This window comes from Passer montanus, unplaced genomic scaffold (genome assembly GCF_014805655.1).
Source record: "Passer montanus isolate IOZ18808 unplaced genomic scaffold, ASM1480565v1 scaffold1, whole genome shotgun sequence".
NCBI classification, from domain to species: domain Eukaryota; kingdom Metazoa; phylum Chordata; class Aves; order Passeriformes; family Passeridae; genus Passer; species Passer montanus.
The window spans coordinates 9,464,236-9,490,239 of NW_024356504.1; the positions used below are offsets into that span (position 1 = coordinate 9,464,236).

The following is a 26,004-nucleotide window of genomic DNA, read 5'->3' on the forward strand; positions in this document are numbered from 1 at the left end:
TCATTGTGCTTGTAAACTAGCTCTCAGAGCATTTAGTGGTCCTGACCAGCCTCAGCTGACACCTCCCCCCCTGGCACCTGAGGGCTCCATTTCAGCTCAGCCTGAGGCCCTCCACCTTACCCATAGTAGTGCAAGGGCTGGTGGGTCACTGGCTCTGCCACAGCCTTGTCTGGGTATATTGGTGTCCCATACTGTCCTGTCCTGTCCTGTCCTGTCCTGTATGATGTTGTCTCAACCTGGGCTAGGGGCTGCTCCCAGCCCATGTCCCTTGCTGTGGGCAATGGGATTAGAAGCCCAGCTCTGCTGTCCCATTTGGGACTTCCTGTTCCCCTGTCCCAGCAATGCAGCTGTTCTGCTGCTCCTGACAAAATTGGTGCCATTATTTACAGGTCATCATGAATGCTGGTGTGCATCTCAATGTCAGTGGGTATCTGCAGCTCTTCACAAACCCCTCGGAGAGCCCTCAGTGAAACATCAGCCCTATTACACAGCATTTGCTTGTGGTGAAATGCTGTGCTACCCCTGCTAGGAGGCAGGGGTAGGTCTTCACACTCATAAACTAGTAAACCTCTACCTCATTCAGAGCTTTTTAAAAAGGTATGTATAAGCATGTGTTTAAAGGCTAAGTGAGTTGAGTTTGTTCAGTCTGCAGAAGAGCAGGCTCAAGGGAGACCTCATGGTGGCCTTCCAGTTCTTGAACAGGACCTATGAGAAAGATGGGCATAAACTTTTTAGCAGAGCTTGGACAAGGGGTAATGTTTTTAGACTAAAAGAGGGTAGATTAGATATAAGGAAGACACTCTTTGCAATGAAGATGATAAAAGACTGGACCAGATTGTTTAGAGATGTGGCAGATGTATCATGCCTGGAAACATTTGATGGCTGATGTCTTTGAGGGAGAATAATGTAAACTTCTCTGCTTTGCAATATTTTGCAAACATATGCGAAGCTGACCTATCTCTCTGTTAGATTTAATGATACTCCCCCAATCAAAATCGACTTGTCTGTGATAGCACTGATGCTTTTGAAATAAATGAAGCAGGAGACATAGAAACTGAACTTGTTTTTTTATGTATAAGTGGTCATTTTACATGTGTTGTGTATTCTACTTCCACAAAAAATTACTTCCCTTGGTGTTAGATTGAAATTCAATGGCTAGAAGTGAGTATTAATACTGTAGTTTCTAAATAATAACTAATATTTGAATCTAATATCATGCTTACACTTTTTAATGCTTGTAAAAAGGATTATGTGGAAATACAGAAAATAGATGTCAATTTCTGAAGTAGTTTACCTACCACAAAACTTTAATATCAAAACATCTTTCTACTCTGCTTTTGGTATTATCATATATTAACTGTAATGATTATAGAGGTGGGACTAGATTTTCTGAATTTTTAAAGCTTACAGGATTCTTAACTTGTTAAATACTTATGTGTAGTGCTAGGAAACATCTAACTTGTTAGAGGCTCTTAAGAAAGCAAGTAATTTTATACATAATGTGAGTTTTCAGCTGATTTATTTTTGTCTCATGAATCTTATTGAACAACTGAATCTTTTCAAATGTTTTTCAGAAGGGTCCCGAAGGTCTGGAGTAAAATTTCAATGTAGAATCTCAGTTCTTAAAGTCAGGTTGAATAAAACCAAACAAATCAGTTACAAGATATGTCCACGGGGTGTCAGCCTTGATTCACGTTTGAAGGTTGCATGGTTATTGCTGACTGCACAGTGTGGCTGAGAGATGATTGATAGAGCAAGGCTGTTAATATCAGTACTACCGCTAACAGCTTTTTTTAAAACTTCAGGCAATTTATGTAATGTAGGAGCTACAGTGCTATCACTATAGCCACTTTGGTTCAAAAAGAGACCAAAACTCGTTATATGGTAGATGTTTTTATAGTTTGCTTTTGAATGTCTATTTGGGCAATGTGTACTGCCTATGGATTAGAAATATCAGGATGGGAATAGCTGATTTATCCTCCTACCTGGCTTGTAATGTGGTGTGGGCTACTGGAGGTGTCCTTGAAGTAGAGAAAAAGGGAGACATGGGAAAGATCTCTTGTATGAAAGTGTCACCTGTTGTAATGGCAGAGAGAGTTTGTTAGGTAACCTGGGCTGCTTAGTATATGGTTGCCCTTCGCATGTACTTTTCCTTTTTATAAAAACTTAGACCTTTTTAGTGTTATTTTAATGTGATAGACCTTCAACATTCTTTTCTGAAAACCTCTTGAAGATCTTCAGTTTTTCTGTACTGTGGAAAATAAAGTGGATTTTTGAACAATAGATTTCTACACTCTCTTCACAAAAGTGTTTTTTACTGAGCTTTGGGTACTGCATACACAATAAGTATCTAAGGCTATATTGCATTTCCTTATGTTAACCATAGCTTCACCTCATGGACAGGGAAATAAAAAGATTACTTACAGAGCATCAAATAGTAAATTAGTTTTGCTACACTCTATTTGTGACTATGAATATTCTGTAATGTTTTAGTGCTTAAAATGAGTTCTGTTTGGATCATATCAGAGTATGAAGACCTTCAGAAAAGAGTAACCAAATTCAAAGAAATGTGTAAAAATATAATTCTAGTTAAATGAAATTCATTTAAGAAGCTCTCTAAAGTGAGCAGATTACAAGCTCATCTTTTCCGTCTTTTTCTGGATCCAAAGGTAGCCTAACAGTCTGCTCCTTCTCTCCTTTTAATTAACTGCATTCGTTGCTCACATTTTCAGGAAATCTTTTTTTCCCTGATGAAAGTTTTCAAGAATGAGGTGGTAGTGCTGATGAAGGTGTCATAACTGGGAAGGAATGTTCCTTCTGGTTAAAGTTAAGAAACTTCTTAGTTTTGTGTTTCTAATATTCTTGAGATGATATGTTGAGCTGAGAACTTCAAGTACATGCTAGCTGCATATGAGAACATTGAAAGGCCCAGTGCCTGTGAGCAGGATCTTGAAGAATCTTCATTACATTTTTTTCTGTTCTAGGCAGTTTTTTATGTGGATATGTGAATTCAGTTTAATTTACAGATTAGTGACTTTTTTGGTGGAGTGTCTTTAATTATTTCACAGTTGTTTGTAGACATTAGAGATGCTGGGAGCACTGTGGGACAGAACTGCTCAAAACGTGGTTCAAAACTCGCTTCCATGAGTTATATAATGACAACTACCACATACCTGTAGAGGTTTGCTGAGTCCTGGGATGATGGTTCTAAGCTGTAATTGGGAACTGGGAGATTATGGATGATGCAGTAAGGTTAGCAAACAGCAGTACATTTTCTTAATTTTTTTTTTTTTTTGATTATGGATGCAGTAAGGTTAGCAAACAGCAGTACTTTTTTTTACTTTTTTTTTTTTTTCTCTGCATGCTCATGAGGCCTGACCTAGACAAAGCAACAACCACTTAAACAACCTGCCTGTTACTTGTGCTGTGGTGCAAAACAGTGGATCTTAGATCTTTTTGCCTCCTTGGCTTGAGAACCTCTTGAGAACTCTAGCCTGGAGTTGAACTTCTTACCCCACTCTAAATATATGCAGCTCTAGTGGAAGGATTTAAAAATAATTTGAGGGGGAAAAAATGATGTTGTCTCAAATGTAAATGCTTGCTCCTGGTTCTAATCATTGTATATTATTAAGCATGCTGTGCATAGTACAGTTACTCTGTCAAATACAAGCAGGAGGAATTTGCAGTTTACAAGGATTTTGAAGTAGAATTGTGTTTTTTTGCTACAGTCTTCACTGTGTCACGTAATTGGTCAATCTCAGCCCTGTTGGTAACAGTTGCTATCAAGAAGAAGATAAAGTCAAGAAGGAAGAAGTCCTTTGTCAAAGAATGAGACTTTAAATATACTGAATGCATTACTATTTTATTTGCTTTTAGAAGTCATTCATAGCATAGCCCTTCCTGAGTAGACCATCACAGCTGATGTCTGTTTCCCAGGTCTGTTAAATGTCACCTCAGAAATGAGGAAAAATTTCACCTCCTCCCCTGAAAACCTTTTAGCCAGGGACAGCCCAAGTAAAGATCACTTCAAAGGGGCAAAGCATGGCTCTTTTTTTTTTTTTTTTTTTAACATGGCATTAATGTGGCAGTAGATGGTCGTTCTAATTTTACTGCCACAATTAAATGTTATGACTATGCCTAGTTCTCTTCATATTTGTGTGTATCAGGAACATCTCCTGTAAAGATGCTGGAATTGCAGTAGCTTCAAATTGGTGCTACAGAAATGGGATCATTCCCCATAACACAATACAAACTCTAAGGGAGAAAGGCATGTGACTCCACATCCCTTATCTTTAGCTGCAACTCCTTTCAGGACTGCTTAGATAAGATTAAAAGAACCAGGCTTCCTTCCAAGCATCTCCCACTTTTCCACCTGAAGAAATTTGCTGAGAAAAAGAGCAGACACTAGCTGCAGAATTTGAGTCTACTTCAAATGTGCACAAATGCAAATTCAAAGAAAATAGAGCTCATTTTGGCAAACGTGTGTGTGCAGTGGAGCTCTTTTCTGATGTTGCATTTGAGTTGATAGAAAAGATTCTGTTGATTCCTCTGTATCATTCATCCTCTATGGAAAATTGTGTAAATCAAATACTAAAAGAGCTACAAACCAAAATCTGAGAGGTTTCTTGTTGAATTTAGTTTTGGCTTATTTAAACTGACTATTAGTTTAAACTGACTATTAGTTTAAACTGACTTAAGTTTCAAACTTAAGTAGTCTGAAAATGTAAATTATAACGTTCACTGGAAAACTTTACCTCTGATCCTCCTCACTAATGGTTATTATTTTAGTTTAAGAAAACAAGTGACAGGAGTTATGATCTCTGCTTTGTTTTGCAGGTAGGGGAATGAAAACATAAAGATCTAAATGGCATTAAAACTAAGAAGGAATATTTTATTATCTTATAGGGTAAACCCACTAAACCAATATTTAGTGTATTCAAATTGCTTATATGATTAGGCTACTAGATGGTAGGTTTTAATGAAAAATTCTATTTGAAATATCCTTATGCCTTCTATATTTAGAAATAATGAAACATGAACAGAGATTATGGATTCTTTAGCATCATTTTGGGAATGTGACCCATGAGAAGCTACCTTTTGCTATGGAGGGAAAAAAAAGGCACCTCCTGCAGCATATGATTGAGGGTATGGAGTGCAATTGTGTCCCTCTGGAAATCAGTCATTTCTGACATGTTTTTATGTATTATTTCTTTATTCTTTTATTCCAGTCCTTAACTGGATCCCAGTGAGAATTATATTTTGCATAGCTTTCTTCTAATATAACCTTATACTGTTAAAACCTAAAGGTCAAACGAAAATGGAAAACTGGCCACGAATCCCTAGTATTTCACTGTGTTTAACTCAGGATGAGTGTGAGATAATGACAGGTGTCTTTAAAGTACCTTTTGTCCATTCCTAATCCTGGTTTATGGGGATTTAAGCATCTCAGGCATAGTAAGTAGTCAATGAAATGTTCTATCTCATACATAGTTTCCAGGGATCCCTGTGAAGTAGGAAAATATAGAGGTTATAGTGTTGTACCTTCATCTCTTTCTGCTATGTATTCTAGTTGTGTGCTGGAGTAAGATTCACCAGAGAGATCTTAAACTATATTCAGTTTATATGTTTTTTCTTATACTGGTGAGTTAGTTTAAATCAGCAGTTTCACAGCTGTGAATCTCACCTTGTGTCTCCTAGTGCTTGATCAGTATGTCAGTTCACATAAAAAGCAAGTGTTTTGCTCTAAGAGTAGTAAGGACTTCTGCATATATTGATTATATTGGTTTTGGCTTGCATTCCTCTTTGCTGTGTCTTGAAACTTAATCTGCAATGAAATACTAGGAAGACCAAAATATACTGGGAATGAAGGAAAAGCAAAGAGCAATGTAGAAGAATATGTGATCCATACCAGAATAAGCACAAGTATAGCAACAGAAATAAAGGGAAGACCATGATGTCCTTTAAGAGAACAGTAAATGGTTATTGGTGCTGTGGCTCTGAGAACAAAATTTGGGTTTAATATTCTCTTTTATTAAAAATACTTTGGTGCAGAAATGAAGAGTGCTGACACTAACACTATATATTATCTGAATCTCTGCTAACTGTAGTCAGTGCTTCAATATTTGAAGCAGCTGTAGTCTGATGACATGGAAAAGTTGAATGACAGTAAAACAGGAGAAGAGTTTCACATATTTTGCGTGTGTTCTGTAAGGTTCATTGAAGCTCACTTATCTCACTTGATATAAAATATTAAAAAGCTTATCTAAAGATAATGTATTGCCACACTTAGGAGACTTGTCAAATCCCAAGCAAGATGGAATCCATAGTGGTTCTTGGCAACAATGTGCATAAAGGAACAGATATGACTAAATCATACTGCAAGGATGGTGTAGGATGCCTGTGTTGATTACAAAGGCTAAATCTTTGTCTTCAATTTCATTATGTTTCTTTGCTGGATATAAAGAAAATGAGATAAACTTCTGCTGGAAAAGGTAAAGACAGATCAGTAGACATTCTATTTACTAGTCTTTATTTCAGTATTTCTTAATGTCACTGGCTGCCTGTTGTAACAGATTTTTAACAACTTTTTTTGGAAAACTTTACCATTCATATGTATGTGCCTTTGCACTTCAGGCTGAATAATTTAATTACATTCAAAAGGTATCAAACCTTGAACACCACTCAAACAACAGCTAATAAAAATTCAGGGGACTGATTATTTGAAAGGTTGACTGGAAGAACTGATGGTTGACTACACTGAGTTCCTACTTATATCTAGGAAAACTGGAAATCTAATTTCTAAAGTCAGGCTTAGGTTTTTGTCATCTTTTATTAAAAAATGCTCTCTTTTGTTCCTGTAGTAGATCCAGGCATCTCATGTTTCATTTGAATAATGGCTATGGGTTCACTGACTGCTGATGAATCTTAACTGAAACTACTGAACTTTGGATTTTTGCCTCCAAAGTCTATTGGAGCCTGAATTTAACCTAATGTCTATTTTATTTTTTAAAATTTAGAAGGAAGGTTTTTAACTGTGACTGTGGAAATAATTGGAATGTTTGTGGAATGGAAGACATTCTAATTGATATGTATTTGATTACCCATCGGTTTTTCACAGGAAGATGGCAATAATAATATATCTGGACTGCTGGTTCCCTACTCCACTTTTTTCATCATGCAATAATTAACTGTGTATCCAGCTTCATAAATCAAAGGTCTAAGGTTTGAGACTTGTCCTTTTAATTATTTCTGGAGTTTTGACTACAACACTACAATATGAATAAAACATTACTTTCAGGTCAATATGAGAGCTCAAGCTAATGGCCTTCAAATTAATGAAACAACTTCTTCGACTGTACCTAATCAGCCACAGAGGATTATGGGGACCGAGGGCATTTTCATTAGTATCTCTTAAAGTGTCTGACACAAAGTGACATAGTTTCAGTTTTTCTAGAAGGCTAAGTATTAAAGTTGCTCTTAAGGAACAAAGAAGTTTTAGTTCTAGGGTATGTGATATATAACTTCCTATTTCCATTTAATAGCTTCTGGCTCTGGCTTACAATGACACTTTAGCAAAATTATTTATCCTAAAGAAAAAAAAAAACAAAAAAAACCCAACAAAAAATAGCCCCTCCAAGGTGTTTTAAGACATTGATAATTACAATGAGTATATTGCTTAGCTGTTCTCATACATATTTTTAGAACTCACAAACTACTGTTCCAGTGAGAACTTAAGCAAAAGGAGTCAAGAATGTGTTTCAGTTTCTTGAATATGCTCTTCAGCTTATGCTACTGTGCAGCTGCACTAGAAACTCAAGTGTTGCATATCTAAATTTTCTTAAAGTTCCTTTTCTCACTAGAAAAGTAATTTCCATGTGGCTTTTGAGATATCATCCTTCATAATGCTGATCATCATGTATTCAAAATAATAAAGCAACAGGAGGTAGCTTTTACTGTGCCGAGGTCTTTAGATGAATTCGAATTAGGAAAATCTTAAATTTTGAAACTGAATTATACAATAATAACTTCTGATTGCAAAAAAATTATGCTGACGGGAAGGAGGAATTCAGTTAGCTATCTTGTGAAGTACAAATCACGCCATCAAGCTATTTTTGATGGCAAACTTCTACCTCACAATTTGGTATTCTGTGAAGTGACTATAAAAATACCATTATAGACTCTTTTCGTGGTGCCTCAGGTGGATGTAGCTTCTCCAGGCATGCTATCCTGCTCCTCCTGGCCAGTGAGGTGCAAGCTGCTGAGACTCTGGCAGAGCAGTGCAGCCGCTGTGAGGCTATTGTGTCCCCGCTGCCGTTGGCCACTCTGTGGTGCACTTGTGGGGCTGTGCTGTGAAGTGGGCACAGCTGCCAGTGCTCCCCTAAGGGTCTGCTGACTGAGGGGACAAAAGGGACTGGCAGTGGCTGTGCTACAGCTCTGAGGGAAAGTGGATAAAGGGGGAAGGGTAGACTAGTCAAGCCAGTCACCCTGCTTACCAAAGTTTGTGCTCACTGAACTGTCCTATATCTCATTCCTGTGAACAAGTCCCCCAAGGAGGAGAGAGGTTAGGTTTTTTAATTATTGTAATCCTTTTGACCTCATGCATTCATGAGTTTGGTCTCTTCTTGTCAAAGTAGTTTTGCGGGTTGACTGAATCAGGTGCTATTTTCAAACCAAATATTTTGGGTATTGTTCCTTTGCAATCAGTTAAGAATTGCTACAGTGTGGCTTATCTTGAGCTATGATTTTCTTTGTGTTTTTCCATTTAATTTAACATAAAAAATATATTTATACTACAAATATCTCTGTATACAAATCAGTGATTGTCATTCACAGGGTTTGCCGGAATAGCTATACTTTCAGCTTATACTCAGTGACTTTGTTCTTGGTGTTTAATAGGCCTATTGATGTCTAGTCCTCTTTTTCAGTAAGTGTGGAGGCTTGTTTAGAAAATTCAGAGTTAAGCCATATTTTCAACTTTTTTTTATAAAGTGAGCAGTGGTGAACATTTGTGTTCTGAAATACATATCAAAACCTTGAGAATCTGTCAACTGCAATCGCTATACTGCTAAACCATGTTCACATTTGTTTACTGTTATGTTTGCCCTGGAATTCCAATTAATACTACTGAGGTCTTATTATTTATCTTTTCTCAGGTCTTTGACTGACTGCTTTTGTGATCTCTCAAGCATTTCATCCTAGCTATTGCAGGAATGAGACCTAACCATTTTTAGTATGAATCCCACTTACAAAGGTGCTTGTCTTGAACAGACTTCATATCTGTTATTAATAGGGAAGTAAACCAATGAAAAGAGTGAAGGAGATTCAGAGTTATTCCAGCCTATTTCCCTTGTGAATTCCCTATAAAGTTTTTGGATCATAAGTAATTTGCAAATGTTTCTTTACCTCCCATTCCTTTTCAGGTACAAATCTCATGTGTTGCTTCCTTGCAGGGCAGAATGGCACTGAAAGGCCAGTGAATTGGAGCAAAAATGAGGACCTTTGTTCCTTATGGACAGAGAAAATTCCAAAGAAATCTGTTTGAAGTAAGGCAAGTACCAAGATCTTTGGTAGTTAGAGATGCAGCTGAGGTAGAGCATACTTGCCCTTACTTTGTGACTGTGTCTCCAGGATGGGGCACAGGGACTTCCAGGGTGGACCAGAGAGTGCTGGCCAAAGGACAACTGGAAAGGACAACTGCAATCTGTTTAATCTTTCTCCACTTTCTTCTGCCTTCCAGGTGAATAAAAAAACTCTCTCATCTCTACATGGTTACTGTTAAACTCCACCACAGGCCCATTTCTGCAGATGAAATATAGCTGGGGTGTTTTGGATCTACTAGTCTCACTTGTTCAGTGGCAGTTACCCAAAAAGTTCCCATGTTACTGCTTCTTGTTCCAGGATGCAGTAATATAATACCAGGTTGAAAATGAGAAGTTGTAATATGTCACTAACCAGAAGACCTTGAGGAAACTTTTGGCCACAGTGCCAGCTGCATTGTGCAATTCTGACTCTGTGATTTCTGTTCTGGACCAATTCATATCTCCTCAGCTTAATGTTTCTCACATTTTTTGTGGCCTGGAGACTCACTTTTGATCCAGTCTTCTGGAAATCTGTGCTTTAGTTACAAATATGCATTAGATGTTTGGGTATTATATCAACTAAGTCTCTCTTTTTCTTAGTTTGAGATTAGGTGGATTTTTTTTTGTGTCTTTAAATCCTTGGAAGAAAATACTTCCCTGGGAAATAATTTCTATTGTTTTAGATACTGTGAAATGTAATGTGGCTCATATGAGAAACGTGGTGAACTTAGGGCTATTGTCTGTTTGTTTGGGTTTTTTCGTGTGTTGTAGAGTTGAAATTAATGCTGGTTCTTTGTACAAGATGCATGTTCCCTAAAACATGACCTTTTAAGAAAACTTCTGCTCACAACACATGCGTTTGGAAAAAATAAGTGGTGAAATCCAAATACATATTGCTACTGTGGTTCCCCACGAAAACAGCTTAATCTGCTCTCCCTGAAGTCTCATGTCTTTGATGCAAACTGAAGTGGGCCTTAGGTGAAGGAAATGTCTCAAAAATAGTATCTCTAAAGAGCCCATCCTGCCATAAATAGTCTGTTAAGAAAGGAAGCCTCTAACACACACGCACACACACACATACACACACATTGTTGCTTGCTATAAAACTAAGGTTCAGTTAAAGAAATGGGATACTTTAGATTGTAGAATAGCAAAGATGGATGAACTCTGAAGAGTTAATTGCTGCTGTTGGGTACTTATATTATTACCCAAGCAGAGAGAAAGTCTTTAGTTTAGACTTGTATGACTTGTCATTACCAGTGTTCTCCCAAAAAATGAGCACAGCTTTAGTATGTTTAAAATATAGCCTTGCTTTATCATGATTGTACAAAAATAACAAAAAAAGCTTGTCATGATAAAGGCATAGGATTTAATGATTAAACTTGAAATGTGAAATTGGAAACACAGCTTGTAACTTAAAATATTTTCTATGTGGAAACACCTGGGTTTATCCAAGGACAGATTGACCACAAGATTACTGAATGCCACTGGCAATTACAGCCTTATTGGATAATGCACTGGGCAGAATCCTTAGCCTCTCTAAACTGTCCTAGCTCCAAGAAGTTCAGAAGAGACAAATTTACAGATCTGACCCACATTTTCCTATAGTGAATATATATATACATTTTTTTACTTTCCTTAACCATCAGCTTTCTATCTTTATCTAGTCATACATCAACCTGGATGTTTCTATCTGTCTGTGAAAAACTGCATGAGTTTGGACTCTAGTTTAGACTGAACCTTGGTCAAAAATGAAGCCTTTTAATTTTTAACTTCCTTGCTTAGCAGATATCTTTAATAAGTAAGCAGTGTCATTGTTAGTTCTAAATTACACCTTTAACTGCTTTTCTGAGTGCTTGCTTACACTAAAAACCAGGCAAGCAAAGACATCCCAAACTGTATTTTGAATCAAAAGTAGAGTTCAATGAACAATAGCATTGCCTATGTTTTCTGCCTCTGACCTTCTAACAGACGTAGTCTGCATCTTCTTAAACATGCATAATCAACTAAAAATGCCTAGGTGTACTTCAGTAAGAAATCATGAGCTGCCAACAGGAACAGTCAACAGAAAGATGAGAGAAAGAGATGTGTTGTACCGACATGGGCAGTTTTGGGTGTAGTTATGGGAAAGCCATACTCCAAAAGGAATTTTTATTCTGATCTTGATATCTCTAGTCTCAAAGAAGTCCCATTTAATGGTGTCCAGCAGGACAGGGTCCCTTTATTTGTATGAGGAGGTGACATGGTAAAGTGAGAGGAGAAAATAGATGAAGTAAAGAGATAGCATTGTTTTGTGCTGGCCCCTTTGTTATTATTCAGCAGTAAAATATCTGGGTTTATCAGTTTATATGTCTCTAAATGAAAACTTTGTCTTGTGACTGCAAAGAATAATGGGTGGGAAGGGCATGACCCACCATCTCAGCTCCCTGTGAACAGCATTGCCGCCATTCCTGTTGGAGACTCCTAGCCTCTCACTTATGGGAAATACAGATGTGTAGAAATGGTGATGGTGAATAGGGCAGGGGCACACCTTCTGGCTGCCAGCAGTGAGGGAGTGAAACAGGTAGGTGCCTCCCAAAGTTTGCATCCAGGTCACTTCAAGCATACAGTGACAGAAGAGTACACATAGCTGCCAGCCTGGGGGTGCAGCTCCCAAGCACTGTTTGCCCTCTCTGTGTGTTGGTGGGGTGTGAACTCCTTTGAACAATTCCTGTTCTAATTAAGTACGGTCAGTCTGTGTTGGCTTTGCAGGCACCCATCTGTAGAGAGCAGATCTGCTTGCTCCCCTCTGAGGATCCCTTCGTTCCCTCCCCATCGGCCTTGTTGGGAGATTAAAGCAGCAGCGGCCCCATACACAAACGCAGCTGGTTCCGTTTGGTCAGCCTGAGCCTTGCTGTGAAACCACGACAAGAATTCCAGTAAGTTGGCAACACTGAAACACAAAGAAAACAACAATAGGAAAAGACCTTCCGTGCAGAAAGGAATGTTTCAGGCACTATTCCCCTACAGTGAAAGGAGAGAGGGTGGGAAGGAGGAGGGAGATTTGAAGAGGGCATGTCTCCCCCTCCCCCGGCAGCTCTGGATCTTGTGATGGAGAGATCTTATCCTCTCTTTGTGATTCAGAGGTGCCAGGAAGCTAATTGAATATTCTGATCTGCCCCCAGTGTTTCTTGTGGCTTGACCCCGGTGCTGTGTCGTACCACTACACCAAACAGCCCTGAACCTGCATAAATCACAACCTTGCAAAAGCCTATGCTCCACATCTTCTCTCCCCACCCCCCCTCTTTACTATCTTGATAGATAGAAAGCCTTTACGGAAAGGTTTAGAGGGATTAGCGTCCTACAGGACCTGGAGAGAAATCACAGTCTGCTAATAAGTAGCAACATGTTCCTGTGCAACTTCTGCAGGAACAATACAGGCACCTCTACCCCTTCATTGAACTTGCAATCCATGGCAAAAAGACGAGTTAAGGTTTGAAATATTGCTTAACTTATTTTGCAGCATCAGCAAACAACCATTGCAGTATAATGAGCATGGCATGATGCTAATGCAAAAGATAATGTGGTATTTATAAAGGTGGTGTCATTAAAATTAATCTGACAGAGCCTCTTGGAAGATAAATAGAACAGTCTTCCTCCCATGATATGTATGCACAATAGTCATTATTGACATGCATGTGTATTTGTGAAAGTACAGCTTGGCATAACTAAATTTCCTATATGAAAGACTATTTTTGACTAATATTAAAAAAAAAAAAGATTTAACTTCACACATTTTATATACGATGCTTCTGATCCTGCAAGCAAAGCCTCCAAAATGTTTGTTCTTTTTACCAAGGCTGCATTCCAGCCTGAAGTTAGTCTTTATCTTTTCCCTGTGATCCTACAAACTGCTCTTCCCTTGTTAGTGGGTATATGGTTCCTGAAATGGCAGCAGTAAAACACGAGGAGATATTTCTTTGTGTATTGCACACACTGTTGGAGAGTTAGAACTAAAGGAGCATGTCTTCAGCTGATATCTTGAGAATTCACAGCCAAAGCACTTTACCAAACTGATTTTATCTGCTAAGAAAGTGCAAAAGTAAGTTTCATCCCTACGTCTTCTGTTCATAGTATTTGTGTGAGGACTACTAAGTTCTAAGCTTTACCTTTGCATTGGTGAGTAGAGGATGGATTTTTTTCAGTTATCAAAAAATACTTTTTCTTATTTGGAACATGCATTTGGGACACAAAAACCAGTGACATACTTCACTTGCCACCTGCAATTCCCAGAACTACTCAAAACAGATGAGCACATTAAATACAGCATCACAGACTCTGATATGAAGTCAGCAAAGTGCAGGGTCTTGGAAGCATCTTGCCTATCCTGCAGTGTGGAAGGAGGGGCAGAGGCAGCCTGTGGCTGCAGGGCCTGGAGCAGTGCCTGATTCCCTCATGCTGGTTCCGGGGCCGCCGGGTATAAAGAGCTTTATGCAATGTCTGGAGGGTGGGAGTTTATAGAAAACGCGATGTCTCAACAGGCGAACACGCCTTTCTTCTGCAACTAGCAGGATAAGAAAAAGACACCAGACTCCTTGTGCTGCTGCTGTGCAGATCAGCACCCCGGAGTCCAGGAGCCAGCTTCTGAGGAAGCTGGAGCATCCCAGCCCAGATGGGACCTCACCATCGGATGGATGGAAGAGCAGCAACTGCTTGCAAACTGCTCATATTATTCACTGCATGCGTGATGCAGGGCAGTTGCCAAGGTAAGCGCTATGCTCCAGCCTCTCCGGAATGGGAATTGCACCGCAAGGAGCATATCTCTACTTTGGGGACTTCTATAAGAAAAAGACCAAAGTGTCTGAAAGTAGAGGGTTAACGGGCGCTGATTCAAGGAGTTCTTTCTATTAGCTAGGGGAGACAGTGGCTCTTTCCAGGAGTCATTCGATGGAGTCGGTTTCTGTTGTGGAAAAGTAAGTAGCGCCTTAAAAGCACTGCAAACACCACCGATTCTTTAGCTTCACTTCATCTTGGTTTTAAATTATCCTAGGATGCTTCCTTTGATTGTTTTTCTCGTTTGTAGAAACTTTTTTTTTTTTCCCCTAGCTGTGTAAGAAAGCAACACACAAATGTGGCTAAATTTTGAGGGACATGTCAGACTTTGCAACTCCACGGTCTAAACTCATGGTTTTATGGAAATGCAAGAAGGCAGGTTTTTCTGTGAGTCCTGATTACTGCTGTGAATAAGGCCAAAAAAGAAAAAAAAAAAATCCCCAGACTTTTTGCATTTTTTCCTTGTGATCTTTGTGCCTTTCTTGCTACTGAAATACGGGTGGTTTTGCAGAGCAGAGTTCACCTGCATTCCAAGAGCTGGTTTGGTGACCACTAAAATTGTACCTAGAGCTGTTTTTGGTGAGGAGTGCACAGGCTGCAGCACTTGCACGTAGACAGGTTGGGCCGGGGGGGGGGCGGGGAGGGGGTTATGCATGGACATGCTTGCGTACGTGTGGTATATGCAGTCATTTACAGAAGGCTATAAGAAAGAAACAGATGCTTAGTCTGGAGCACAATAAGCTCCCCTCAGTCGGTCTCAGACGCAGATTTGAAGTTGAGAGAGGGAGAACTTTTTCTCTGGGCTTTACCGTTGCTAGGCGACATCGAGGAGCATGTGACTGGCAGAGCAGGCTGAGTGCCGCTCCTCCGGTACTAATCTGGCTGCTGGGGATGGAGCAGCCGTGTGCCCCAGTCCTCCCTCCGGCTGTGACTGCAGCCGATCTTTCTGCCTCCCCTTCTTCACGCTGTTTAATTGCCTTGCATTGAAAATCAAGCCTGTCTTGTTGGAGCAAGAGTGGCTAAAGTGCACTTCCTCCGCCCTGCGTGTTGACCTGCAGTCCTGCTGCTTCTGTGTGTGTCTGTGTATTACGTGTGTGTTCAAATTGTTAATCTGCTTTCTTTGCTCAACTCTTAGTTTAAGCTCCTTAGATAGAATCAACTAAGTAATTATACAGCAACTGCTGCTAGCAGCTCCCACTTATGGACAGGGAAATAAGAGATAGCTAATGTGCTGGAGACCTGCAAAAACTCCAGCCAAGCAGGTCACACTGGGCAGAATTAATCCTACGCACTATTATTTTACATTGGATAGAATAGAACCTGCAGTACAGATAAAAAAATTTTTTGTTGTTGTTGTTCTACAGCTGCTTCTGATTGTCCAGAACATACCTGATAAGATGTGACAGAATAAGTAGAGAGAGGCTTTGAACTAGTATCCATAGGTAGTAGAAGTACAGAATTTTTTTAACTTTTATGGTGCTCCTCCCTCTCTTTCTCCCATTCTCCCCTCCCCCTGCCTCCACAGTAGAATGAATAGCTGTGGAAATCAAACACTATAATTTTAGTAATGGGTAACTGTTAGTAGCAAAATACCTGGATAGCAATTTTGCCTGCACTGTGATTATGATAGTGAAACATTTGGTAACTTTAAATTACAGTTCCTTGAATGTTGAGATTGTGTCAGACTCTTTATTTTCAAAAGAAAATTTGGGGATCCATGAAAGTAATCCCAAGCCTTTGAAGGAAAATGGGGAAAAATCTGTTATCTTGCCTAATCCTCAGTATTTCCAAAGGCATTTCACTGAAGTTTTTTGAGATTTTCGTTGGCAATATCTGAGTGTAGATGGATGTTTCTAGAAGAATTTCACCTAACGACTTGCTCAAATGATAGTAGTCTTCCTCAATTTTCCTAATTCTGGTTTTACTGAGAGTAACTGTAGTGCTCATAAACAGAATAAAAATGCTGTGTTTTGTAATTGCCAGCAGGGCCTGTTTCTCCAACCTTTACTCTACAGGTCTTTTTGTCTGTGGGGTAATTGTTGTCAGAAAAAGTGTAACTGGAATCTAAAAAGTAGTTAAGTGAAGTAGATGGTGTCAAGCAGAGCATCACAGGACTGTTGTGATGAGTTTGTTGTGATGAGTTTGTTTTGAGAAATATCAAAGTACTTCACACTCAGCCATAAACTAGAGACAATGGATGGATGTTAGTGCACCAAATTTGATTTGTATCCTGCACCTCTGATAAATGATCAGCTTGATACATCCCAGGCAAATACAACTAAAATTTGTTACCATTATGAGGTCTCTCTTAGGCTGAGAATGAAGGCTATTCTAAGAATGAATGCATATGGTATGATAAGAGATATCAGAAATCACAATGAACATTTGCATGAAGCATGGCAGGCCATTAAGAAATAGATACGGTAAGACCAAGTAGAGAAGAGGTACAGCAGTTCTTTCTGGAAGTCTTGGAGAAACATATTTTCCATAACACATTGTAATAGTTCAATCTCCAAATTAATAATTCAGTGTTTTTTAGACATTGTCTTCACTCAAAACTATTTAATTTGTCTGTAGGATGATGTACAGTGACATTGCTACGGGCGACACGGCAGAGTCACTATTCATACTTCCTTGTACAGCACTGCACACTCTTACATGACAGAGAAGCCTGTCTGTAAGATTCCAGCCCTGCCAAGACCTAGAGTTTGGAGACTCGAGTGAATGGGGACCGAACATTTAGAAGTAATGGGAAGGGAAAAAGTATGGCAAGAAATATGAGTATGCTGATGCAATTCTGACATACAATTTACATTTACATTTTACATTTCAGTGTTCATAATCCTGTGCTAGCACAATTTTCTTGGTTTCTCTTGGAGATGTATTCAAACAAAATGAAAAGCACAAATTGCGCTGTGTGTCCACCTACCTGGCTTCTAAACTGGTTTACTTTGCGAGGCCTGACAATTTGCAAGTATCTGTCAGTGAAACACGTTATAGTCTGCTCACATTTTAATGAGTTTTTCTGTGCACTAACAGGGGTTTAGGTTTTTTTTCCTTTGTTCTTTTTAATGAATAGCCCAATTCTAGTACATCTCTTGAATTTTCTTAATAATTCACTCTTTTTCTGTATTCTGTTCAGTAAAGCATATCAGGTATTTGCAAAGTAATCAGCTAAAGCAAAGAATGGGTCAAATCCCAGAATTTTAGTTAAATATTGAAAGCAGTAATTGGATGACACCTGGTTAGATTTAGATTCTATGCCAAATGCTAGAATTACAGTAAATAATTAAGCTACAGGAGTGAAGACAAACAGAGACAGAGCATCCAAGGAGATTTCAAGTCAGATAAATGTGGGATGTGTGTGATGCTTCTATTTCCCTGTAAGACAAACCAAAACCTTCTTTCATAAATTGAGCTGATTGGAAATTTGAGCAATGAAATCCTACTTTAATCCAGATTTACTTGCCATGTGTTTTGCAGGAAATAGCAAAGATTCATTTGGGGTAAAGGTAGACTGCAATTTCATTACAGCCTTATAATTATTTTCCTTTTGGACTTCCTGGGTTGACATGAAATCACTTGTACTGTTTGGAGCCTTTGCCCTCCATGCACCTTCTTGCACTCAGCTTCTTGTTCTTTAACATTGCACTAGGTTCTTCTGAATGTGAATACTCTTCTTTTTAGTTGAGCAGTAAGCAGGCATGTTGTAGACGTAGTTTATTTTATCTATATTATTGGATCCAGTCAGTCTTCTACGATACTTATGTTTAGATCTGAGTGGTTGTGATGACTTTTCAGATAGACTAATATGTAACTTGAATCACACTGTACTACCACTTTTTAAAGCAGGAGTGGAATCTTCTCTTTCAGAACTCTACTTAAAACACACTGGAAACATATAGTACTTTGGCTGTTTCAAAGGAACTTACACTTTCTAGAAGTTGTCATTGTTGAAAAACATTAAAGGTCCCTTCTAATTAAGGATCTAGAGGCTGACTTCTGTTTAAAGAGAAGTGGATGTTTTTATTCTACTTTGACTAATTAGTGATGATAATCATAATTTGTCAGGTTCTTTTTAATAGCTTTTACTCATATGTGGCAGATAAAAGAGCTGCTTTAAAAATTACTTACAACTAAAGTGCATCTTTATATAATTTGATAATAATACACTGTTCTTAAAAATACCTTGAGCTGTTTCTAGATGAAAGAATAACAAGGTTTTTTCTAAGTCAACCCAGTGTGATTCCTTTAATTTCAAAGAAATTATTGAGTTGTACTGATCTAAGACCGAAAATGTGATTCAGTGAAGAGTAAACATCTCTTTAAATAGCTCTTAATTGTTTGAGATCCATTTTGAAGTCCATTTTGTTATGATGTTAATTTTTTAACAACTTTTTTCTCCCTTTACTTGGTACACTTACAGAACAGTTGAATAAAAAATAAACTTAATGAGTAAGGATAGAATTGTTAAATTAAATGGATAGCCTTTAGTGTATTCCTTAAGCTTTTACTGTTGGTATCAGGGGTTTTAATGTTTTCTTTGTTTTGCAATGCCTAAAGTGGATTAGAGATCAAAGGATCGCTGTTACAGGTTTTGCTTTGGATTAATGAAACGACATATAAAAGTTGACTGAAATGGTTCTATTTCTATGACCTGTTCTATTTTATAGTTTTAACATTAATAAGTTGCCTTTATTTTACAATCAAGAAGCCAGATCTTCAGCAAAAAGGGACTTTACAGCAGCAGCATATCTGCCCAATTATTTTCTTGCACAGCCAGGTCATGGTACTACAGCCTGCTGAGTCAAGTCAGAGAACAGGGAATTGGGACTCCCTTTGAAGGGCATTGCAGGGTCATGCTTTTGTGGACCAAGAAGGCTGGGGCTTTAGTTGTGTTCTGTGGTATCTCTTAAAACAAACAAAACAAAACCAAACCAACCAAACAAAAAAACCCCTCAAAAACAAAAAAGGAAGGCATAGTCCACAAGATATCCCAGGAACTGATACATTCACTGATGTATTTAGAATCTAGGTAAGGTTTTTGTCTTCAGAAACCATGGTGCACATTAACAACTCAAATAAATATACCTTAGAATGTTCTGGTTACTTTGAGGAAGTATAAGGCCTGCAGAACTGGAATACAGACATATGTGTCCCAGATTTATCCCAAAGAAGGAAATCTGCTATGTCAAGTTCATATAATTCAATACCTATTTTGATCTAATCAAGCCCTTGTCATCTAAGGGTACAGTTTCATGAGAAGTGATGAGCAGTGACAATTAGCTCACTGCTCCTGGGAGCAGGATGCCCCCACTCATCTTCCTTCTCTTCTCCAATGCCCCATGCTCCTGTTGCTGACAACCTTGAGTTTTTGGTACTTCCTTTGTGTCACTGCTCATTGGACCTTTTCTGAGCTCTTTTCACTTAGAAACCTGTGGGAAAAAGAAACCAGACCTATGGAATTATGGCTTAGGGATTTTAAGCAGCATGCAGAAAGAAAGGCCTGGTAGTTCCTGGAGTTTAGAAAAGAAAGAGAACCTTGGCATCATGCACAAGGAGAGCTGTGGGAACGAGGGTGAGAAAGAGACACTCCATTTTCCTATGGTAAGTCAAGGTGGCCATGCAACCACTGTCTAAAGCTGCTGCTAAAAACCTTACCATGCTGGGAACAAGAGTAGTCCTAACAGGGCTATGAACATGTGCTAGCACTGCTGGAAACCCTTTTGTAAAGTTGTCTTGAGTAAACAGATGGCTTGACTTGAATGGGGCTGCTCACATGTTCACTTTTGAGCAGGGTTGTAGGGCTGTTCTCAACCTGCAATGTAAGAAGTGAATTGGATGATAACCAAGCACATGGAGTGTTGCTGCAGTTCTTGTTGGCCTTCTAGATGTGTTAATAAAAATTACTTTTACTTCTGCCAAGATCTAATACTTTTTTAAACCTTTTTGTGTGAAACAAACCCCAGTTTGTCTGAAATGAGTGACAAAATCTGTGGTGTATTCCATAAGAATATTTGAGCTGTGTTTATTAGCTCTGCAGTTATTAATTTTCTGTGTGAAATCAGCCACAGAATGCACTTTAAAACTTATATAAAACTTTTAATTCTTGTCTATGCAACTTTTTCTAATAGGAGTTAAGAATTCTTACAGACTTAAATCCTCACAGTAGAGGAAGGGAGAGCCCCAAATGATCACTCTGTTAAATGAAAAATCTTGTCTTTAAGCAGACTTTGTGGAGATACTGACTCTCTGGACAGCAATATAACAGGTGTGGTTGCAATCTTCTCCTAGCAGACATTGTGAAAGACTGATGAAAAAGTATTGCTGTGAGGAGGGGATTCCAAGTTAAAGGTTACAGACCTGTAGGCAAGTGCCTGCAATCCTCTGAGCAATGTGATTTGTATGTTGTGTGTTACCACTGAGATACCTGGGAGACAGTGTATGCCTTTCCTGTAGTTTTTTGTGCTGCTTCTGGATGTAAGGACATAGGGTGCAGTACATGTATGCTTTTGTGTTTCCAAACATGTTGCAAGTGTAGGGCTTATGCAGCTATACCAGCTAGAGAAGTTCTTCCCTACTATTAACCTCTGTGTCTGGAATGCTGCTAAGAGTAGCTAGCTAATGTAATTTAAATAATTATTTTTATGAATTTATTGATTATTATGTCTTAATAATAACAATTTATGAATTATTTGAAATAAGAATTATTTAACATAGTGGCCAGCAGCCATTAATGGAGAATCACAGCAGAATTAAACATCCTTAAAAAGTCAAAATGATGCTTAGAGAAATTATAGGTAAAATACTTCCATTGGGATTGACAGGAAGAGTAATGTTTCAGGAGAAGATGATAATTCTTGTATTTATCTTCTTCTGATTAATTCAAGGACTGTCTTTTTAATGTGGTACACTCATTAATATTTGTGTAAGATGAATTCAAGGACTGTCTTTTTAATGTGGTACACTCACTAATATTAATATTTGTGTAAAAGGATTTCTTAAATTATTTTTTAAACCAAAAACTAGAAGGAAAATATGCTACACTTAGAAATGAAACAGCCAAAGGATTATTTAATTCTTATTGTTCGTTCAGGTTCTTTTAGATGAAACTGCATGTTGTGTGAGCACATCAGTCAACATTGTTTCAGTTCAGGTGATCCTGGCAGGAGGTGTGGAACTAGATGATCTTTAAGGTCCCTTTGAGCCCAAACCCCTCCATGATTCTTGTTCAGGGTCTTTTAGATGAAACTGCACATTGTGTGAGCACATCAGTCAACATTTTTGTTTCAGTTCAGGTGATCCTGGCAGGAGGTGTGGAACTAGATGATCTTTAAGGTCCCTTTGAGCCCAAACCCCTCCATGATTCTATGATCCATCATTTACTCAGGCCTGCCTTGCCATATGGAATTTCCTTCTTGGGAAGCTTGGTAAGGAGTGACCAGCCATTAGCTGCTGCCTGAAACAGTCACTGCTGAAAGAGGGAGAAATGTGATGTGTCAATGCATCCAAAGGAATAGATGTAGTTCCCAATGTCATGGGCAGTAGTAAGAAGCATTAGAATGTCTGTCTAGGCACACTAGATGCTTGTAGCATGTGGTCTTACCTATTCTGTACTGACATGTCAGTTCTGCTGTTCTGACAATGATCCCACACGTTTTGTTTGCAATGAGTAACTGGTGCAATTTTTGAAATTTGTGCAAAATTACTAGTGCCCTGTGAAGCTTTGGGACACATTTTAAATGGTCTTTTTAAATTTTTTTTTAAAATCTAGAGTCCTACTGGTATGATGCTAAAGAATTTTGTTGTGGATATGGGTTCTGTGGTGGGAAGACAGAAATAGCTTTAATTTTATGTGCTTACCATGTTTATTATCTGTAAGGGAAAGTGGTTTAATTTTTGCATGGCAGGTTTCATTTTCTGTTTAATAACTTGTAATATAAAATTATAGTAAGGTTTATAATTTGGCAAAATATTATATGTTGCATAGCCTTTTTCATTCTATGATACAGAAAATAAATACAAAAATGAAACAATTTCACAGTCACCAGCTGCGCAGGAAAGCTCTTACTGAGGCAGGTTCCTAGTGCTAGAATGACTCATCAGCTTTCAGGAGAGCATGACAGAATTGAATGCAGGTCATCATCTCAGCATGGGGTCTAATTCTGAGAAAAAACAGCACATGGGTTGGTAAATTTATTAAAAAAATTGTACAGGATTTCAAAACGATAAAAGCTTCCTGAGAGGGTTTTATCATCTTTTTATCATCTGCTACTGCATCTGACTTTCTCAGTGATATATACTGTACATGTTCTCTCTAAGTTAAGTTGGTGTTGTTTTGTTTTTTTTTTTCTTTTCACTTTCCACACACTGTGTAGTTGTAAATACTTCCTAGTCTTGAAGATTTTCCTCTTTTCATCATATTCCCCCCCACCTTCTGTTACCCAATTGTTATTCTACAGCAGCCTTGGGGCCATTAGCAAGGTTCATTCTTATGAAAATGCTTGGGATGCTTCCTTCTGTGAGTAACTGAGGCTGTCTTTATTTCTATGGTGTTTGCGTGTTCTTCTTCCTCTTTATGTCATATGGTCAATTAGAACAGATTTTTGCATACTTAATTTGCCATTCATTAAAAAGAAGCTACTAAGCTTTGGGAGAGCTGGGATGTGTATGCTTCCCTAGAGATCCACAGTTCTTGCTTCACTTCCCCAACTAACACAGTCACATCTGATTTATGTGGATTAAGACACCTAATGTCAAGACAACTGGGTGGGGTTATCCAGTTGAAGGCAGAACATGTTCTTCTTCAGAACATGTAATGTCTGAAACACATTTTTATATTGAGAAGGTTAATCTTTCAGCAACACTGTGAGTACTGGTTCTCTTGAATTTGGCCATACAGATAATAATTTTACTAAAATCTCTAAGGAGTATAAATAGTTTTTGTTAGTGTCCTCCTGGAAAGTGCTTTATTTACAGTTTAGATTAAAGAAGGTGTCCAAGAAAAATTAATGGCTTACCCTCAGTTATCACTGAAATACAAGAAATTTGTCAGTGACTTAAATGAAAGAAGGAGCCTGGTCTGTTCAATATAAAGAATATTGACTTTATCAGTAGAAAGGAGTATCACCTCCTGTCTGTTAGAATTAGTCTTAGCTTAAAAGGATTATTTCTTATTCCTGCCTTGTTATAGGACTAAAAACATAGTAAAAGTTTATTTGTTGCTTAAAAAAAGTGAGTTGAAACATTATAAAGTAACCTATTTTTTGTTATTGTGTTTGTAGTACTGCATGATGGGAAAGATACATAGTGTGGATATGTAGTTTTTGTGAGCATGTATGATAAATAAACTGTTATGGTTTTAAATTTATAAGGTTGGGTTTTTTACATTGGAATCAATGTGAACAACTTTAAAAGACTGAATATCTTAATTTTTTTTTTTACTTTTCCCAGAATAATTGGTTTGAAAGTGGTAATGTAGAAACCATTTTTATTTTGTTGTGAATACCAGAGCCTTAAGAAAAAACATAAAAATGGATTTTTTTTTTGGGTTTTTTTGTTTGTTTTTCCTAGGAGGTCCATATGTGGTAAAAAAAAAAAAGAAAAAAAGAGAGTTTGTTCTCTTTTGGTCTCTTTATTGATTCAGGCTTAAAATTGAAAAAAATAAAATTGAATAGATTTGTTAGGAGCAAATTAATAAACCACTTCCATTTTTATCAGTCTGTTTGCTGCTTTTTCAATTAATAAAACGCAAGGTGGAGGAGATGAGGATTATGAATATCTTTAATGTTGCTAGGAAGCACTTACAGTGTCATTTGTTTGAACTTGTTGTCTGCAGGAGACCTGAACCCTTTTTTCTTTGCAGGAAAGCTTTCCTGCTTAGTTTCAGTAGATTAAAATCCTGAATTTCTTTAATTCTTGGATTTATGTTGGGGCATTAGCAGAAATTAATCTATAGCCCTTTTATAACTGTATTAACTGAAAACAAATAGTTTAACATTGAATACAATGATTTTAAGTATTTTTATCAAAGATTTTGCATGTGAGAATTATTAAAAGGATATTTGATGCTTCTGCTTTAACAATTGCTTTAGCTGACAAATATCTGTACAAAGCACAGAATATAATTTTGATTTTGCTGGGCTTTTTTCCTGCTTGGCAAGTAAAGGCAAACCATAAAAATATACTGATGCTGCAGGGAAACATGGTATTTCTAAGTCCATAATGAAAAACAATATTTTCACTTTTGGTCTTGAATTTTAAAGTGTTTAAAAAAAAAATCAATGAGTAAAAATTTCAAATGTAGGTATGGGATCTTACCTGTCAGAGTAGAACTTGCTTATTATAGTTTCTGATACCTGTCATTGTGCTGAACACAGAATGTGGTTTACTCAAAAATACGTCCAGCCAGTACTGGTGAAGAAGCAGATCTCCTGCTTCAAGTTCAGTCCTTTATCATTTCCACCACTGTCCTCTGCCTCCCACCCCCAAACAATCTGATATGTTCCTTTTTCTTGTACTGTCTAAAAAACATACCAGCAAAACAGATTGTGCCTCTCATGTATTGTGACTTCTTTTTTGAGTGGTAACAGATTAAAAATAAAATATGAATCTGTTTTGGCGAAAGGAAGAGCAGGTCTGTTTGGCCTCTTGACATTGGCGCACCCCCGGGCGTTCAAGAGCCTGCTGTCTTTGTGTTCAAACTATCCAGGGCATGGCCCTTGTTGTTACATGATTGTACAGTGCAAGGCACAAGGAGTTCTTGGTCAGCTGCTGAGTCTGTAGATGCTATTATACGAATAATAATATTGTTATATGTAATTGGATGATAATTCAGTAAAAGAAATCCTACACTTCCCTTTTAACAATGCATTGCTGTATATCTGGCACTTGAGCTTTTCTGCCTCAGGTTGTCCCTTGACTAGTCCTCTGTCTGCCTATCAATCTGTCTGTAAAGATCTTACAGTCATGTGGAGTGGGTGCAGAGGCACATTTGTACTGTCTTGTTGTTGATATTGCCAGCAAAAATTACTTTTTTAATCTAATTTAGAAATATGTAGGTACAAAATATGTTTTGTGTTGCAAGGGCTTGAAAACTGCAGATAAACCTTTTTCTCCTTTATGTAATACCTATAAATGTTTGTGTGCTGTGGTTTTTTAAAAAATCTGAATAATTTGTATTAAAGGTAATGAAGTTTAAATAGTGTAGAAGGACTGAAGGTTAAATATCATGTGGAGATATATGAAAGTTACCATAATTTCATCAGACTTTCATCAGACAGATATTTTTCTTGTCTATTAAATAATATTCATTCTCCTATTATAATTGCTAGCAGAATACTGCTTTTTAGTATCGTAGGGCGTTATTTGAAAATAAGCTGAAGTTTTTCCTAAACTTTGAATTTTGCTTCTTTCTGCATTAGTGAGGGGGAACAGAGGTGGAATTTCCAGAGTTTCAGCCGTCCCTCCTTGAGCATTCCAAAACCTCAGGCTGTTTGACATGTAATTAAGCTAGGCAAAAATCTAACATCAAAGTGAATGGAAGATGATTCTTCAGGATTCTTTTACCTGCAAGGCCCCTAGAGTGGGCTGCTCTGTTTGGGGGCCAAATGGG

At 37.9% G+C, this 26,004-nt stretch overlaps 1 protein-coding gene across 3 annotated transcripts in view; it reads left to right on the plus strand.

The window, feature by feature from the left end:
- Positions 1-14,072: 14,072 nt before the first annotated feature.
- The window catches only part of LRP2 (LDL receptor related protein 2), a 112,483-nt gene continuing 100,551 nt past the window's right edge, over positions 14,073-26,004 (plus strand). For all 3 annotated transcript variants that reach the window (XM_039699454.1, XM_039699468.1, XM_039699461.1), the window contains exon 1: positions 14,073-14,323. In XM_039699454.1, the coding sequence (XP_039555388.1) occupies positions 14,230-14,323 (94 nt within the window). In that variant the 5' untranslated portion in view covers positions 14,073-14,229. The remainder of the gene's footprint in view (positions 14,324-26,004) is intronic.